This window comes from Barbus barbus, assembly GCF_936440315.1.
Source record: "Barbus barbus genome assembly, chromosome: 41".
Taxonomy (NCBI): domain Eukaryota; kingdom Metazoa; phylum Chordata; class Actinopteri; order Cypriniformes; family Cyprinidae; genus Barbus; species Barbus barbus.
This window is the reverse complement of record NC_136719.1, coordinates 25,289,518-25,310,050: the sequence shown is the minus strand read 5'-3', so window position 1 is coordinate 25,310,050 and position 20,533 is coordinate 25,289,518. Positions and strand designations below refer to the sequence as shown.

Below are 20,533 nucleotides of genomic sequence, written 5' to 3'. Positions count from 1 at the left end.
AATTTACATGCATAACATATTCGACCTACCCTGGTATTAAAGTATTTACATGCATAACATATTCGGCCTACCCTGGTATTAAAGTATTTACATGCATAACATATTCGGCCTACCCTGGTATTAAATAATTTACATGCATAACATATTCGGCCTACCCTGGTATTAAATAATTTACATGCATAACATATTCGGCCTAATTACATGCATAACATATTCGGCCTACCCTGTTATTAAAGTATTTACATGCATATCATATTCGGCCTACCCTGGTATTAAAGTATTTACATGCATATCATATTCGGCCTACCCTGGTATTAAAGTATTTACATGCATATCATATTCGGCCTACCCTGTTATTAAAGTATTTACATGCATATCATATTCGGCCTACCCTGGTATTAAAGTATTTACATGCATAACATATTCGGCCTACCCTGGTATTAAATAATTTACATGCATAACATATTCGGCCTACCCTGGTATTAAATAATTTACATGCATAACATATTCGGCCTAATTACATGCATAACATATTCGGCCTACCCTGTTATTAAAGTATTTACATGCATATCATATTCGGCCTACTCTGGTATTAAAGTATTTACATGCATATCATATTCGGCCTACCCTGGTATTAAAGTATTTACATGCATAACATATTCGGCCTACCCTGGTATTAAAGTATTTACATGCATAACATATTCGGCCTACCCTGGTATTAAAGTACAAAAATACTAGTAAACACTGGAACGGCTTCTGAGGGAGTTATCGGTCCCGATTTTTTTCACGCCTATCACAAATTCCATCTAAATCATCCTGTTATTTTGAAAGGAAAGCAAAGTTGACATTTGTTATGGTCTCTAAGCAAGTGAAAAAAACAGGTTAAGCGGTCTACATTTAAAAAAAAAAAAAAAAAAAACCTGTTATTAATTGCAACTTTTCTTCACTTAAGGAAGGGCACAGTAGGTTAAAACGCATTCAAAACGATACACGCTCAGAATTTTTTTATTTATTTACATTTTTTTTTCTTAAATAAAACAGGTGTCCTGACATTTTATCCTACAGGACACCTGTTTTATTTTTTACAATGGTCAGATTTTCCTACCGGGGCTTACTGCGCATGCGCACATTAATATTTCGTCATTTTTCTCACGCTGAACAATAATATTTAATGTATCTGCATTACTGTAAGGGTAGGTTTAGGGTTTTGATAGGTGTAGACGTTAATAAAACAAATTGGTAGAAAAAAAATGTATTGTTGGTTTCCGGGAGCTGTATCCCTTCTAGCCACAACCACGAATATAACATAATTACTGTATTTGCATTACTGTAAGGGTAGGTTTAGGGTTGTGGTAGGTGTAGACATTAATAAATCATAATTTAACAGGTAGCATTTTTCGTTGTCGAATTGTACTATCTACTATTTTAATGGGAGGTAGGAAAATCTGACAGGGCACCGGCCTTCCGTGGTAGTCTTTGCAGAAATGAGTTCAGCTGCTAAATACGTCTGCATATCCTAATTAATATAGCCTACTTGAGCTAAACTATGGCAGGAGAGAAGCAGGTAAATGTTAAAGACTTTGGTACACTGTCTGACCAACTCATCGGTGACCTTTCCTTTAGAGACGGCTCCACTGCAAAGAACGAATTATTGAATCATGTATTAAAAGCAGTTTGTTTTTTTATTACAAGGTGCTGTTGCCAAGCAACTCCTGGTTCTGTGCACCCTTATGGACATTTTTGTCCATTTTTTTTTTTTTTTATATATATAATTTTGCCTGTGTTAATGCTAACTGCATAAATTTTGGCTCAGGTGTGTATTTTTATTGGAATTTTAATATTTCACCCTCATTTCCTTTAATAAATCCATTTTACACTAGGTACACAAAATTGTTACACTCAGAGGACCTTTTGGACAAAAATGTCCCCATTGAAACAGCTATTTTTAATCGCAGTGCCATTTAACTGTAAAATTATGCAATTTTTGTTAATAGGCTTTCAAGGCTTCAAAATTAAATTTACCAGATGGTGCCATTTTTTCAGGTTTGGTCTATAAAAAAAAAAAAAGAATATAAAAAATCTATTTGGTCTATAAAAAAAAAAAAAGGGTCTATAAAGCAAATACTTGCTTTATTCCCGTTTTCTGCTTCTGCATATTATAGAGCCAATTGGATAAATGCAGCAGCTATAATTGTGTGGGTGTGTTGATGTGGATGTCAGAGTGTGGTTTGTACGCGTGTCCTAAAACAAATTGTGTTGTAAAAACTGAGAGAAACTCTAACTGTAAATCACAAATCCAAGCACTGTGTGCACCAGCAGAGGTTTGCTGGCATCTAATGGGGAAAATTTGGTACTGCGTCCAAACAAAATTTTACTGAAAGCTCATTTTTTGAGATATCAACCTCAAATTTGGAACACAACTTTAGATTTATGGCATGTTCAACATGCAACATAATATATTTTATATAAAATAGTTCGTAAAGCATTTTCATAAACTTCTATAACTTTTACTTCAATGATAACCTGCCTTTGGTCTTTAAAATGGAGACAAAACTTAACTTTGTGCTCCCAAGCTAAAAAAAAAAAAAAAAAAAAAAAAAAAAATCACTTTCTAGCAGGTTTAGAGTTCAACAGGTTTCATACATAAAATATGGTTCATAAACCTGTATAACTTCTTTTGATTTCACTTTTTACTTCAACAATAATCTGCCATGGGTCGTCTTTAAAATGAGACCACACTTAAGTCTCTGCTCCCAATTTTTATGACATGGACATTTGTCCACTATGGACCCAAGTGTAACCTATTGATGCACAAGGGTTAAAAACGTGCCGGCGGCCAGTTGCGCAGCAACACAAGACCCGAAAACTTAAATTGGCCTGAACTCCAAAGCGAATTTTTTGCTGCAATAAGTAAAACAAAGTGACATGGCGTAAAGACAGTGTTTTTAAAAATGGAATCTCTTTATTCATTATTTGCACGTTTAAAAAAAAAAAAAAAAAAAAATGCAGCACTTAAATCTCAGCGGTCAGGAGCTTCTTGGCGGCGGTGTGGAGCTCTCGCTGCGTGATGACGCGCCGCCGGTTGAACTTGGAGAGTCGCGCGGCCTCGGCGCCTATCTGTGCATGCGCGTCGGACAGGTGCCGCATCAAAGAGACGGCGTCACTCACGTCACTCAGCTCCTTAAACAAGAAACATAATTTTAAAACGCGAAACTGTTGTGTGAAGTTAGTTCAAAAGAGGGGAGAAAAAACAATCATTGTTTGCGTTAACATACCTTCTCGATTTTGTAGATGTAAGCAGAATATGCCCCGGTGCTCCGTTTGCGCGTCCAGCCGGTTCTCCTGGACTGTCTCCGGTCGGATGAGGCTTTCATGATCGCTGCTGTTCTCTTCGGTAGAGCTGATAAACGAGCCTCTGAACTCTCTACTTATTGTGTCTCAGCTCAGCTCAGCACAGGTGAAACAGTTCAGTCTTAATTAATTATTTCCCTAATTAAGACGTTCACACAAACTAAAGGTCCAATCAGTCACACTGTGATGATAAATCAAAGTTTTCATAATAAACGAATAGTTTTTGCGTTTATTTGTTCACATTAGGAACAGCCTATTACATGATTTGTTTTCACACATTTATATGTAGGCCTATATATCAGCTTTGTTCTTTTTATTTCTTTCTTTCTAGTTTAGTTTTAAATAAAAGCACTGCTATTGTTTTTTAAAGACTGGTCTACACTGTAAAAAGTGGTCCCCTGCCTCACTGATTTAATGCAAAAAAAAATGTATTTTGTTGTATCATAGTTGATTCAGTAATCAAATAAAATAATATTTTGACTTTGAATAAACACCAGTTATTGTAGGCCTCATTTATAGGTGACCATTTTTCAGAGTGTGTTAAGGTTTGAGAATTTTATATAGGATGCAGCCTAACTATAAAATATTTGCATTTGATAAACTCGATTTCCAGCGCTGTTTATATTTGGATCTATAGACTTCATATTGAATTTAACGTGGAAGACTTGCAGTCTTTACAATGGTATGCACTGTATAAAGATCCTAGATCATATCATTTCCACAAAATTTTGTTTTTGTCTACTTTCATCAGCTGAAAAATGCATGTATTGTTCATCCATACTACCCTACATCTTACATATAGCACACCTGTACACACAATTTTTAGTTTTTATTTATATAGGCTAGTCTATAGGCTTCATATGTGTTATTTACTCATATCTATAAAAAAAAAATTAATATCTATTGTTGTTGTCTGTGTAAGCTTCTGTCACTAAAACAAATTATTTGTATGTATATTGTATATACTTGCAGTAAAGCTCTTTCTAATTCTGATTGCTCTGTAATTCAGTCCCTCACAGATTCCTGTCAAAAATATAAATATGACCCTACTCTGAGTACTGTTTTATTGTTTAATCAAGTGTAAACAAACACACGGTTTAAGCAGTTGTAGAAGAGAAACACAAAAGTGGGTACCTATTTCAATGACACCCAGCTAAGAACTCAGTGCTCTGAAAGAGCAACCAGTGAGCAATGAGAGAGAAGTCAGGCAGAGGCGATCAGGACTATTATTGGATGTATGGAGTCAGTGGATTACAGTAATCCAGAAAACACTGACCGCTGCTGTTCATAACACACTAGACCTGCTCATCGAGATGGACGCGAAGATCCTCAGCGTGTTTCTGCTGCTGCTGACTCAAGGTACAAAGTGTGTGTGTGATATGAGAGCTGGACACACCATCTGTGTGTTTCCAGTAGTACAGTAGCCTAGTTTCCGTGATCTTGAAAGTTATGTATTTGGAGTAAAAGGAAAAATTAATGAAGCGGAAGTGTGCAGAATTATTCATTTTTGGAAAATTAAATTCAGGAGCTTTACTTTAATGATTTTAAAGGCCTGTTAAAACCAATAACCGATTATGCTTATACTAAGCGTGCCTTCTGCCATTTTATGTGCTCAAGCTGTTTGTGGAGTGGATTCTGATTGGCTCAATGCTGTTATCATAGGCAGGAAATATATCAATCGTTCTGAAAGTGACTCCACCGATATCGTTCCTCTCAAGTCTTTTATCATTGTAGACATACTATAGTAGACATATATTACTATAATATGTAAATATATATTCTACCAATATATTATTAAAAATTTAAATATATTTTAAAAGCATTTAAAAATACAGTTTCGTTGTTTATAATATATATTTAAAATATATTTTGGCCAGATAAAATGTATTTTTGACTGTACTGGGATAGATATTTCTTTAATAATAACATGTATCTCTATGATCTCTGTCACAGTTTTCATTGGTGTAAACACACAGGGGGTGAGTATAAATGTATGTGTGTGTGTGTGTGTGTGTACCTGATGGTATTCACTACATTATGGGGACCAAATGTCCCCACAAGGATAGTAATACCAGTACATTTTGGACATTTTTAGGTCCCCATGAGGAAACAAACTTATAAATCACATAGAATGAAGTTTTTTGAAAATCTAAAAATGTAGAAAGTTTCCTGTAAGAGGTAGGTTTAGGTGTAGGGCGATAGAAAATACAGTTTGTGCAGTATAAAAACCATACGCCTATTGGACGGCCCCATAAAACACAACATGTGTGTGTGTGTACAGGTGTGTATTACATATGACAGTGTGTGTGACTACTGTATGTGTACATGTGTGTGTCAGGAGTTAGAGATGCCATGGCCTTATGAAGATGAGGATGAGGTGAGTGTGAAGCAAGTGGCAGAAAATCAAATGCCGACGGGCTGTAACTGTGACTGTCAGAAGCCGCGGCCCACCGGGACTCCAGCCACCTGGACCTCCATCAGCACCACACCATCCCCACGCACCCCCTATCTGGACTGCATGCCGGGTCAGTGCCTGTCTACAATGTATATGACTCTTCCAAAAATAATTATAACGCACACACCCACACATAACATACATATAGATATACAGTGGTGGCCAAAATTATTAGAACACTAGTATTTTCAGCAGCTTAAGTCAGTTATTTCTATCTTTAGTGTGTCAGTAGGAAATATCAGTTTACATTTCCAAACATGCCATTAATTGTAATAATCCAGTGAGATTTTTGTCTGACAAACAGCCAGCGCTCCACACAGAGATCTGATCTGATCATCATCCAGTCTGTCTGGAATGACATGAAGAAACAGAATAAACTGAGACAGACTAAATCCAGAAGAACTGTGGCAACGTCTCCAAGATGCTTCAAGAAACCTACCTGCAAAGCTACAGTACTATGAAACGTTATTGGCACTTGTGTAAAAATGCTGTAAAATGAGGATGCTGTCAATAATAATGTCATAAATAGATTTTCTTTATCAGTTAACTTCTATGAAGTAAATTAAATCAACATTTGGTGTGAGCATCCTTCATGTTTAAAGCAGCTTATGCCCTCGGTGCACTTGAGCAGAGTTTTTCTGGGAGCTTTGCAGGTAGGTTTGAAGCATCTTGGAGACGTTGATTCCAAACCATTTTTTAGCTGGTAAAAATACAAGTGTTCTAATAATTTTGGCCACCACTGTAGATATACAGATACGTGTGTGTGTGTGTTTAAAATTTACATTGGCTAAGTGGCTTTATTTTAAAAAATGATAGAAATGATAGAAAAATATATGATACTTTTAAACGAGAAACTAAAATTACCAGTATGTGGCAGCAAGCCACTGTCTTAAGTGAGTCACTGAATAATTTGGTAAATCCATTCTTTCAAAACAACTAATTTATTTATAGCAAAGAAAGAAACTGTTTTTATAGATCAGTGAATCACAGACTCAACGGATTTGCTTAAAATACAAATGTTTTCAGTGAGGAAACACCGCTGTGTGCTGCTGCAGAGATGCACAACATGGCTTTGTTTGGAATTATTTTTGTTAGCAAAAATTACAATTTTGTCTCTACCATTCAAATCAATTAATATTTATTTCTTGCTTATTGAATTGTTGCCTTGTCCTGCTGTCAGCAAGATGGTTTGCTATGCACTATATCATAATAAAATGAGAGATATTGAAGAAGCTTTAGTTTTGTGAAGTTATAGAACCTAGAATGTTTATGAGGACTATATTCAGTTACAGTTTTTTTTAAAATCCTGAATATAAGCATGCTAAACAGGATCACATGCTTGTAGAGCATTACATGCATGTCTGTATTTGGCCTGCGTGGGTGATGAATGGCAAAAACATGCAAGGTCTTGCAGTGAACAGAAGCATTAATTGTCACTGCAAGACGAGAGCACCTCTCGGTCCCTTCAGAAGTGCATGCTTACTGATTCAAGGCATGAAGCCAAGAGGCGTTCGAGCGATTACATGGGTAACGATCATCCATGATGCATCAGCTAAAACCGATAACATATGAACCGCCCTCTGACCTCAGTTTGACAGAGCAGCGGACATTACGATCAAATTATTAACAGATCAGGAAAACGAGAACTAGAGGACTGTCTGAGGAGATGAGCGAGAGACCAGTGGATAATCTCATGACTAATGATTGTGATGCCCAGATTACCGGGCCTGAAATAGGGTCCTCTGTCATTGCCCCATGCATCACAAACTGCTGGAGATCCACACATGCCAATCAACAGGGCTCCTGATCTTCATACAACCTGGAAAAGACTCATATATGACAATATATCCCCCCCCATATGATTGTAAAGCACTTTGAGTGTACAGCAATACACAATATAGCGCTATATAAATGCCTCACTCACTCATTCACTCATTCATTCATTATTATAATACATTTAGAGCAAGAGTTTGTGTTCATTTTATTCATATTCTGGATGCCGCAGGGATTATGTGTTTATGTAGGCCAAATGCAAAATTGTGTTTTAGCATTTTTGCTACCATCATCTTAAAGTCAATGGATTTTTGGTTAAATGCCTCCAATAATGTCTAAAAATACATTTTTATTTCCCTAACTGCCTAACACAAAACAGAACCAAAACCAAATAGCAAAAACAAAACGGCAGGACACCCCTTTGCTCCACGTTCTTAGAATACAACGGCAAAATGAATTAACGTGATCTACAGTAAGAATTTAGCACCAACCCTAATTAAGCACACCTGAAGCAGTTAATCAAGCTCTTACTAGGCATACTAGAAACTTCCATGCAGGTGTGTTGAGGCAAGTTGGAGCTAAACTCTGCAGAACATCGGCCCTCCAGGACCGAGCTTGGACACATTCTCAAGATGCCTGGATAGCCCACAGTCATTATGCTACAGGCATCCTCAAATCTGGCCCACTCCTGCAGAGTTTAGCTCTAACCCCAATCAAACACACCTGAGCATGCTAATCAGAGTCTTCAAGATCATTAGAAAATCACAGGTAGGTGAGTTTGATCAGGGTTGGAGCTAAACTCTGCGGCACATTGGACCTCCAGGGAAAGATTTGAGGATCCCTATGCTACACCATGTCGCCCTCTACTGGATGCTCTGCAGTACATTTTGTCATTTTAGAATGTTAAGCTCTACTTCTGTAGTTATTTTGGTTAAAGTAACTCAAAAGTAATACAGGAGTCATGTAACGCATTACAATTCTGAGACAGTAACTAACTTTAGTTCTTTGTGAGTTGTTGAATGTAATGGTTGTCTGTTTGCCTGCCATTCTGTTCTTTGTGGTTTTTTTGGCTTATTGTTTGTTCTAGCTTTACCATGAAATGCCTGCACATAGATCCGTGCCTCTGCCTGGTTTCCCCAGCTTTTCCACAACATTACAGTTTTTGACTGGCATGTCTCTTTGAGCCTATATTTAGTATAAGTAAAATACTTAAGTACTGTTAAAATCAGATACTCTAAGACTTTTACTCCAGTTGTTTTGGAATTGGTGACTTGTAACTTGTGGAGTAATTTTCACTTTAAGGTATCTGTACTTTTACTCAAGTATGGTTTTCCGGTACTCTTTACACTTCTGGTCACAGAGCTTGTTTTCTGCAATAATACTAAAGCCATTGGAAAAATCCTATTGGGTTTTTGTACAGGTGACCAGGTTTATGCTAAATTTGCGCTTTTGGCTTACAAAAATGCATCATGATACATCACTTCCTGTTGACAGTTTTACCATTTTGAGTTCCAGGAACTGGTGGATGATGGTCCTGCTTGTGTAAGTCACATTGAACATGTTGTTCTTGAGATGGTGAGCATGACCTGATGGTTTCCATGCTCCTTGTTTCCAATCAGAGTGTCCCTACCACAAGCCGCTGGGGTTTGAGTCCGGGTCGGTGATGCCGGAGCAGCTTACCTGTTCAAACCAGGATCAGTACGTGGGCTGGTTCTCCTCATGGACCCCAAATAAAGCCCGACTGAACAATCAGGGGTTTGGGTAAGTGTCTCAGAAAAACCTTCTAGCAGCATTAAACCAGCCAGACATTAAAGTTTGGATTTCACCATTACCAAAATGACTAGCGCTAAATCTGATTTAACTCGTGTGGGGTCATAATAAAGCGGACTCTGACTGACTCTCTGCTCCGTCACAGCTGTGCTTGGCTGTCCAAATTCCAGGACACGAATCAGTGGCTTCAGATCGACCTCCAGGAAATGCGAGTGGTCTCTGGTATCCTGGCTCAGGGCCGCTGTGATGCTGACGAATGGACAACGAAATACAGCCTGCAGTACCGAACTCAAGACAACCTCAACTGGATCTATTACAAAGACCAGACCGGGAATAACAGGGTAAAAGCCTTAAAATACAAGAGTGTTTTGAGTGCAATCAAAAGGATTCCTCTTACTTCTGACGTTTGATCCTATGTGATAAAACCTTCAGTAACACAGTCAAGTTTTAATACTAGCCCCTTGGTCTTCCATTAATGAACATGCGATCCACACCAAAGACAATAACAATAAATATCAAGTTTTAATTATCATTCTAATTCTAAGAGAATAGAGAAGTACACACCATAACAATATTGCTGGAATCTCTTTCACTTTCAATTATTTTCCCGCTGATGAACGATAAAAATCTACAGTCAATTACAATCTTTCTGATTTTAAAGAGCGCAAACATTTAAACAGTATTGCAGCGCGCGCTTATAACAAACAAAGTTATCCGTAGGTGTGGGCGCTAATACCTTTTACAGTAATGGTTCTTGGTGTGACACGTTCTTAAATGGTAAATCTATGTATCTAATACCAAGACAAAGTTTTACCACCTTATTGCCTAATTTCTGTAAAGTTTCCCATCCAAAAACACAGGGCACATGTCTGATAGGCCCAGTTTTACAGACAGGGCTTAAGTTAAGGGCCATAGTTCAGTTAGGACATTTAAAGGAGTAGTTTACTTCCAGAAAAAGAAATTACAGATAATGTACTCACCCCCTTGTCATCCAAGATGTTCATGTCTTCCTTCAGTCGTAAAGAAATTTTGTTTTTTGAGGAAAACATTTCAGGATTTCTCTCCATGTAATGGACTTCTATGGTGCCGAGTTTGAACTTCCAAAATGCAGTTTAAATGCAGCTTCAAAGGGCTCTAAACGATCCCAGATGAGGAAGAAGGGTCTTATCTAGTGAAACGATCAGTTTTCTAAAAAATATTACAATTTATATACTTTTTAATCTCAAACGCTCGTCTTGTCTAGCTCTGCGTGAACTGTTTTTTCCTGTTCATATGTCGAAAAACTCAAATCTCATTTTCTCCTTCAACTTCAAAATCGTCCTACATCGCTGCAGAAGTACCAACCCAGTGTTTACAAAGTGAACATGCAAAGGTGTTTACAAAAAAACAGTAAAACATCGATGTAGGACGATTTTGAAGTTGAAGGAGAAAATGAGATTGGAGATTTTCGACATACCCCAACTGTCATGAACAGGAAAAAACAGTTCACGCAGAGCTAATAAACTATAACTGAGAAAATAACTGATCGTTTCACTAGATAAGACCCTTCTTCCTCATCTGGGATCGTTTAGAGCCCTTTGAAGCTGCATTTAAACAGCATTTTGGAAGTTCAAACTCAGGGGCACCATAGAAGTCCATTACATGGAGAGAAATCCTGAAATGTTTTCCTCAAACATAATTTATTTACGACTGAAGGAAGACAGACATGAACATCTTGGATGACAAAGGGGTGAGTACATTATCTGTAAATTTTTGCTCTGAAAATGAACTACTGCTTAAAGTAACATGCCTTAGATAAAAACACTACTACTGTGCATCTTGAGACAAAACAATGAAACTGATATTTTAAGATAAGTGCAAGTTTCTTTCAGTTAAAACAGCCCAGACATGCATTTTAGTCTGGGACTAACTTAAGCCTGGTCAATGAAACCGGGAGATAACAGCTATGTTTCCATCCACCTATTTTTATGCACATTTTGGAATATCACACAACAAAACGCTTGATGGAAACGCCCAGATGCGCATAAATACTAAAAATGTTCATTAAAAAAAACTTATGCGCACAATTGAGTAGGATAAACGTTTTATCCGATAAGAAAAAATGCACAAAACGCATTCATCTTTATTTATCAGGAAGTGCCGATTTTGTTCTCTTTGACTCGTTGGATGGAAACGGTGCTTTGTTCGCAAATGTTTTATGTAATATTCCACTTTTGTGCATAAGTTAAATTTGCATCTTTGGATGGAAACATAGCTAATATTTTTACATTGTCACTTAGCAGACGCTTTTATCCAAAGCGACTTACAGATGAGGACAAAAGCAATCAAAATCAACAAAAGAGCAATGATATGCAAGTGCTATAACAAGTCTCCGTTAGCTTGTGTGATACTCCACCCCAAAATTAAAATTTTGTCATTAATCACCTACCCCGTGTTGTTCCAAACCTGTAAAAGCTTCGTTCGTCTTCGGAACACAATTTAAGATATTTTGGATGAAAACCTGGAGGCTTGTGACCGTCCCATTGACTGCCAAACAATTAACACTGTCAAGGCACAGAAAAGTATGAAAGACGTCGCCAAAAACGATGTTATGTCAAAATTAGGTCACTGTAATTTTACGAAGCTACGAGAATATTTTTTGTACGCAAAGAAAACAAAAATAACGACTTTATTCAACAATTTGTCTCCTCCGCGTCACTGTAGCACCGTTTTGGAGAGTATCTGCTGGACATAAACTGCGTACGCTGTTCTGTGTCAGCCGCACCACACAGATACGTTTTCAACGTTTATGTACGCTTTGATTTGAGAGAAAACCGCGTATCTGTGTGGTGCGGCTGACACAGAACAGCGTACGCAGTTTATGTCCAGCAGATACTCTCCAAAATGGTGCTACAGGAGACAAATTGTTGAATAAAGTCGTTATTTTTGTTTTCTTTGCGTACAAAAAATATTCTCGTAGCTTCGTAAAATTACAGTGACCTAATTTTGACATAACATCGTTTTTGGCGACGTCTTTCATACTTTTCTGTGCCTTGACAGTGTTAATTGTTTGGCAGTCAATGGGACGGTCACAAGCCTCCAGGTTTTCATCCAAAATATCTTAAATTGTGTTCCGAAGACGAACAAAGCTTTTAAGGATTTGGAACGTCATGGAGGCAAGTGATTAATGACAAAAATGTTAATTTTGGGGCGGAGTAACCCTTTAAGGCAGAACACGTAGCAAGGTTTTTATTTTTTATTATATAATAAAGAAAACAATAGAAAAAGAATAGAGCAATGACAATTTAGGATTTTTGATGACAATATTGGATCAGTCAGTAGTGAGTATACTGGCATGAACCCCCATCATTTAATGATGTTTATGGCTTGTGTTCATCCATCAGGTGCTTTATGGAAACACGGACCGATCCTCCACGGTCCAGAACCTGCTGCGTCCGCCGATCGTGGCGCGGTATCTGCGGATCCTTCCTCTGGGCTGGCACACACGCATCGCCCTACGCCTGGAGCTGCTCATGTGCATGAACAAATGCACCACGGGTTAAGAACAGCTTTAGGCACTAAAGTAAAATACTCATTAGTAGGTAACAGGCAATTTGAAATAATACCCTATAACTGTAGCTTCTGAGTGTACAAAATAAACTACTATTATCTAATAAATGGCAATACATTTTTGGTTCCCAAAATGTTCTCTTTAGGTTATCACAACGTTCTGGGGAGATTAGTTTATAGTTTTTAAAAATAAAACCTAAAAATAACCATTAGAGAATGTTTTGTAGGCCTATAGGTTCTCTTTAGGTTATAACCAAAAACCTCCTTGCAACATTCTGGGAAGGTTAGGTTTTTGCTTGCTTGTTTGTTTGGGAAGGTTAATTTTCAGTTCCAAGAACGTTCTTATATGGTTTTCAAAATAAATAACCAAATGGGAACCATATGGGAATGTTGTTTTTTTTGATGGGTTGACAGGATGTGCCAACCTAGTAACTGCTATTGATACTGAAATGTCATTTCAAATTTCATTTTCAGCTTTGCAATTGTTCAATGAACACGTCTTCTAGCAAGAACTAAACCATTCTATGCAATGCTTGCATTTGCTCTCCTAGTGTAGTATTTTACACTTAAGACAAAAAAACATTCAAGTGCACTGCTAAAGGACAGTTCACGTTTCATTTGGGTTTATTTATTCATGGATTCTTTTAAAAAACAGACAGTCTTATGGTTATTTAAATGAGCTCATTAGCATCTCAACTCCTCGCTGTAGCTGAAAAACACATGATTATAGAGTGAAACACCATCCGTCATGACAATCCTGCGATATGAAACGTGTGACAATAGAAGAGACTGATGAATAAACTTCAGACACAGTGATGGATTAGCGGCTAATTGATCCATATTCTCAATCTGATGATTAGAGGATAATTCCTATACATAAATCTCTGAAAATAAAACGAGATGCATATCGCTGATGTGTAATCGAGCTTGGTTTTCCAGGAAATCCTGGCGTTTGACATCTCTTGTACCCGACTGACATATGAATAATTTGTGTAGAAACCAGCTGAAAGGAAACAATACGCCTCCAGGAACCTTGAGCTTTATTTAGAAGATTATCTGGCGAATGTGAAATTACATATTGCATAAAATTTATTTTATTATTATTATTATTTCTCCTCCTTGTGTATACACACACTGGCTCTATTTCCCTAAACAGAAACATGAAACAATCTAAAGAGCTTCGACATCTGATATCCAGATATTGCATGTAAAACTGTATTTGCAGTGTTCAAAGAACTCTATACCTGAGGGAATCAAAGAATGATAAGATATAGTAAAAAGTAATCTTGCTTTAAAAATAAAAAAGGCATCATATACTCTGACTTTTTTTTTTTTTTGCAGTGGATCTCAATGGCCAGCAGGTGAAGTCACACCATTTCATTTGATTTGGTCAGATCTGGTTGACGTTTTTGCTTCAATTGTTATTTTAAAGGCTTAAGAAATTTCAGTGGCTGTGATTTGAAAAGACTAACAAAAGACCCACACGAAACCCAGATAGCGCACGATTTTTTTTTTTTGTCATTTTTAGACCCTTCGTCATCTGCAGTACACTATGGGTCAAAAATTTGGAATAATTATGAATTTTAATGTCATTTCTGCTCACCTAGGCTGCATTTATTTGATTAAAATTACAGTAAAAACTGCTTTTTTTTTAAATATATTATTAGAATTGAAAATAACTCTTTTCTATATGAATATAGTGTAAAATATAATTTATTTCTGTGATCAAATCTGTATTTTCAGCATCATTACTCTAGTCTTCAGTGTCACATGATCTTCAGAAATCATTATAATTTGCTGCTCTATTATTGATACTCAATATTGTTTTCAAGATTCTTTGATGACATTTGTAACATTATAAATGCTCTCAACATTGATAATAATCAGAAATGTGTCTTGAGCAGCATATTAGACTGATTTCTGAAGGATCATGTGACACTGAAGACTGGAGTAATGATGCTGAAAATACAGATTTGATCACAGAAATAACAGTTTAACAGATATTCACACAGAAAACTGTTATTTGATGTTTTTACTGTATTTTTAATCAAACAATTACAGCTTCGGTGAGCAGAAGAGACTGCTCTCCCTGTTGTGTGTTAGTATAACATTCACAACATTTAAGAATTAATTTATACATAAATATGACATTTAAAGCAACATACGTGCGCTATCTGGGAAGCACACGCACATATAATCGCGCATTCTTACCGTTAATTACTGTTACTCTTAATATCTACTGATATTCACTGAATTGTAAACAGAAAATACTCAAAGACAAAGTCGTAATATCTATATATACTGTAGTCTTATTCTATAACTATAAAATAAATGTCAATACTGTCATCTATACATGAATCTTTAGCCAAATATAAGAGTAACTATGCAGAATCAGATATATTTATATACTACAACCAGAGTAGAATCTAAAGCCGCACATACAGTGCTATACATTTATATATTCCCATTTACATAGAGATATATCTTCTGCTTTTAGACTGTATTATCCGATAACAAAAAAATACAGTAATTACAGTACATAAATAATATGTAGTGCTATCAAATATTAAAAAGAAAAAGACAAAAATAAAGACATATAGGCCTACCCTTAATACGCAAGATAAGAAGGTCCATCAGGGGTGAGTTGGACTCACAGCGCCGTCTCTTTAAGGTCATTCAGGTTTGGCAAACGTGAACGAAAGTGGCGAGCGAAGCCGTTGGGGCCCGGTTTGGAGGTCAGCTGGTCGGGATACGGGTTTCCCTCGGGACGGCCCAGAGCGCTGGAGTGCCAGCCGGACTCCAGGGGCCCCGGGGCCCCATACGCAGCCGGACGGCCCTTGGGCTGCATGGAGCCGAGGCCACGCGGCTCCACGAAACTCCCGCCGCCTTTGGAGGAGGGCAGGGGGTAGTGGAGATCTGCCGAGGTTTGGTTGGAGGACGAGGAGGTGAGATGAAGCAGCTTCCGCAGAGACTTCAGAGGCTGAGAGAGAAATAAGGCTTTACTTTACTGATGAAAACTACAGCACAATATGTTCACTGCACTGATTTCAGATCATTTATCTATAATTTATTATAATTTTATATATAAAATTATAATTTATTATAATTTATAAAAATCAAAAACTTAATCTTTTATATATATATATATATATATATATATATATATATATATATATATATATATATATATATATATATATATATATATATATATATTTATATAATGTATATCATCTCTATGTAAGTAATTTTACAGAATTATTATTTTTTTAAATCCAAAACTGATGATTCAGATAATCTATATATAATTTATTATAATTTATTATACTTATATCAAAAACTGAATCTTTTTATATTTTAAATAAATATTTTTATATTTATTTACATTTATACACAAGATGTCCAAGTAATTTACTACAGAATTAATTTTTTTAGAACAGAACCTTTTTTATTTATTTATATAATTGACAACATTTATTTACATTTATAACGTTTTTTATAAACATATATATATTATGTTTATAAAACATTTAAAACTGAATCCTATATATATTATTTTTATGCAATGTATATGCAATTTAATGCATTATTTATAAAAATCCAAAACTGACTCTTTTGATTATATAACATATTGAGCTGTAACCACACAAGTATACTATTAATAAACCCTATTATGCATTATTTCTGTGTGGGTATTTTATTCCTGCAAGTGAGATGATTTTAACAATTTAAATAATAATAAAAATCACTATTACTTTCTATGTAAATTAGGCTCATTATACATTAAGGCATGTTCATTAGATATTTTTTATTTTTCTTTTATCATATTATTTGATTGCTATTATGTACACTTTAAAAGTTTGGGGTCAGTAAGATTTTTTTTTTTTTAAATAATACTTTTATTCATCAAGGACGCATTAAATTGGTCAAAAGTGACAGTAAAACATTTATAATGTTACAAAAGGTTTCTATTTCAAATAAATGCTGGGGGAAAAAATCCAAGTGTTTCCACAAAAATATTGGGCAGCACAACTGTTTTCAACATTGATAATAATCAGAAATGTTTGTTGAGCAGTAAATCAGTATATTATTATGATTTCTGAAGATCATGTGACACTGAAGACTGGAGAAATGATGCTGAAAATCACAGAAATAAATGACATTTTAACAGATATTCACATAGAAACTAGTTATTTGAAATTGTAATAATATTTCAGTTTTTTACTGTATTTTGATCAAATAAATGCAGCCTTGCTGAGCAGAAGAGAATCTTTTAAAACATTTGAAAATCTTACCAACCCAAAATTTCTGAATGCTAGTACGGTATGCATGTTTTATTTCTGAATGCATATTAACATGCAGTTCTTTTATGTAAAGCTCCTTATAAGCACAGTTTTAATGACTCAAACTGTTGTAGTGTGACAGTGTGTGTATCTCTGCTGATGACCCAGTCCAGTGGAGTGTGAGAGAGCACCTGTGAGTGTGTGTCGGGCGCTCTCTCCGTGGGCCAGTCTACGTCCCGCTCCGGATCCTGGTCTCGCTCCCGCTCTCGGTCGCGGCTGCGCTCTCGGTCTCGGCTGCGGGTGCGATGTCTGCTGCCCTGGTGTGTGTACGAGCGGGATGGTTTCTGCATCAGCACCTGATCCGGCCCCTCGCTCGACACCTGACCAATCACACACAATCACCTCCTCATCAGAGCAGCTCAACACAACAACACCCACAATACAGCACTTGCTTTTTAATTTTTACCTTTTTTTTTTATATACTTTTACTTTTTTTCATCATCATCATGTTATTATTATTATTAACCAGATTAGACAGTAAAAACACGGACGGGTTTTCACAACATCATTGTATTATTATAATTTTTAATATTACTTTAATCATATTATGATGATGATTGTTATTACTTACTAGATTATTATTGTTTTAATATTACTTTAATATATACATATATGTATATATATATATATATATATATATATATATATATATATATATATATATATATATATATATATATATATAGTACAATTTATATATATGTAAGTTAATACATAATTTATAAAAATCAAAAACGGAATTATTTTTTTTATATAATGTACATTATCTCTATGCAAGTAATTTAGAAGTAATTTTACAGAATTTATAAAAAAATCAAAAACTGATGATTCAGATCATTTATATATCATTTAATTTATAAAATAATTTATTATACTTAATTTATAAAAATCTAACTGAATATTTTTATATTTTAAATAAATATTTGTATTTATTATATATATATATATATATATATATATATATATATATATATATATATATATATATATATATTTATTATTATTTTTTTTATTTTTTATTTTTTTACATCATTTATACACAAGATATCTGTAAGTAATTTACTACAGACCATTTAAAAAAAATAAAAACAGAATCTTTATATATTTATATAATTTAAAACATTTACATGTATAACTTTTTATACACATATATACATATAGCATATATATTATGTTTATAAAAGAATAAAAAACTGAATCCTCTCTCTCTCTCTCTCTCTCTATATATATATATATATATATATATTATAATTTTTATATAAAATGTATATGCAATTTAATGCATTATTTATAAAAATCCAAAACTGACTCTTTTGATTATATAACATATTGAGCTGTAACCATACAAGTGTACTATTAATAAACCCTATTATGCATTATTTCTGTGTGGGTATTTTATTCCTGCAAGTGAGATGATTTTAACAATTTCAGGTGTTATTTCAAATCTAAAATATACTTTCATATTTATTATAATTCAATTAAATTATACGTATATACGTATAATATTTGTTTTCTTGAAATAGCTATATAGCACATGCGTCACAGCGCTGTCTATGAAATCTATTCATAACTTATATGCTCCTGTAATAATAAAAATCACTATTACTTTCTATGCAAGTTAGGCTCATTATACATTAAGGCATGTTCATTCAAATGAGATGATGACATCACAGACCTGACAGCCAATGAGGAGACGCGTGCCCAGCCCACTTAGTGTGGTTAATCATGCAGGTTTAGTGTGTGTTAGCGGACTGTATCTGTGTGTGTGAGACTGGTGTACCATTGCTGTGGCCACTAGGGGACGCTCTCTCTCAGAGGAGCTACGCACGAAGCTCCTCTGAGAGTGAAAGAGAGGAAACAGAGCTTTCCTCACGACTGGCCGTCGCTCGTCATCAGCGTCTGTCTGCAATACAAGAGCACAACACTCACACAACAGCAGCACATCCGCCACCCCACTCACTGCGAGTCTGATAAGGGCTCATACTAATATTTCTATTATTTATTATTTTTAGAGTTTATATTCATATTTGCAATTTGGTTTAATTTTTAAATTTTCTATTTTTTTTGTTAGTTCTCACTAATATTTTGAATTGGTTTTTATATATTTTTCATGTTCATTTTAAATTTTAGTTAATGTTTTTGCTCATTTAGTAGGTTTTTTCTTCTATATCATTTTTATTTCAGCTTTAGTTTTGGTTACTTGAGCACATCAAACAGTAAAAACACTGATAGTTTTTCACAACATCATATTATTATAATATTATATTCCTGTTTTTAATATAATACTTTAACATATATATATATATATATATAATTTTATATTAATAGTTTTATGATAGAAACTAATTATATTAGTTTCTATCATTTTTATTAAGTTTTTTCATCTATATATTTTTTATTTCAGCTTTAGTTTCAGTTATTTTAGCACATCAAATTGTCTTTTTAGTTTTGTTTTTTACATTTGATTTCCGTTAATGTTTATTTTATATTTAATATAGTTTTTTTTTTTTTTTTCTTCCAAGTAACAAAAAAAACTAATCAGATTTAACGCTCTAGAATTTAGATTTTTGATTGATTAGGGTTTATAATTAAATATAAAAATAAATATTTAATGTTTTTATTTTTAATATTTTGAATTAGTTTTTATATTTTACATTTTCATTTAAGTTTGTTTTTGTCACTTTTATTAGTTTTTGTCTATATAGTTTTAATATTAATTTAATATTAACTTTTAGTTTTAGTTATATTAGTACTTCCAGATAACTTAAGAATTATTAAAATAAGAGTTTTTAAATATTTTATTTGATTTCAGTTAATGTATATTTTATGTTTAAGCCAAAAAAAAAAAAAAGTTTTTGGTTTTAATGAACAACAATAGCCCTGGAAACTGGTTACCCTACCTGAGAGATTTTAACTCTAGAAAAAAATGAATATTGATTATGGGTTAAATAATTATAACATTACAAAAATGATTATATCGAATCCAACTTTTTTTTTTTTTTTTTTAAATGTGATATTCCATGAAAAAATGACCAAAATGTTGGACTGTTCCTCTCAAAAAGCTATCATATGACTTCAAAAGACTGGGTCGAGTCGGGTGACGGGTCTGGTTTACACTCTACTAGTCACTTACACACACATTAAACTAAAACACGTGACACACACACACAGACTCACAGTTTGAGACTTCTTCTTCTTCTTCTTGATGGATCTGAAGAAGCCTTGTTTCTCCTTCTCTTTGGTGGGTTCTGGAGGACTCATGTCCCGCGTCTCAGACCCCGTCCTCATCAAA

General features: G+C 34.7%; 2 protein-coding genes across 4 annotated transcripts in view; one reads left to right on the top strand and one right to left on the bottom strand.

The window, feature by feature from the left end:
* The first annotated feature begins 4,612 nt into the window (after positions 1-4,612).
* LOC306860109 (retinoschisin-like) lies at positions 4,613-14,213 on the top strand. Its single transcript, XM_079401646.1, has 6 exons — positions 4,613-4,710; positions 5,305-5,330; positions 5,690-5,876; positions 9,199-9,340; positions 9,495-9,690; positions 12,733-14,213. The coding sequence occupies exons 1-6, from the start codon at positions 4,665-4,667 to the stop codon at positions 12,889-12,891; spliced, it is 756 nt and encodes a 251-aa protein (XP_079257772.1). The 5' UTR covers positions 4,613-4,664; the 3' UTR covers positions 12,892-14,213.
* The window catches only part of LOC306860108 (cyclin-dependent kinase-like 5), a 68,274-nt gene continuing 60,330 nt past the window's right edge, over positions 12,590-20,533 (bottom strand). For 2 of the 3 annotated variants that reach the window (XM_079401645.1, XM_079401643.1), the window contains 5 exons: positions 20,419-20,524; positions 19,022-19,144; positions 17,373-17,561; positions 15,505-15,878; positions 12,590-12,855 (listed from right to left, as the gene is read on the bottom strand). In XM_079401645.1, the coding sequence (XP_079257771.1) occupies positions 15,549-15,878; positions 17,373-17,561; positions 19,022-19,144; positions 20,419-20,524 (748 nt within the window). In that variant the 3' untranslated portion in view covers positions 12,590-12,855; positions 15,505-15,548. Of the gene's footprint in view, positions 12,856-13,499; positions 15,879-17,372; positions 17,562-19,021; positions 19,145-20,418; positions 20,525-20,533 lie in introns of those variants that run through there. The other variant, XM_079401644.1, reaches the window with a different exon arrangement.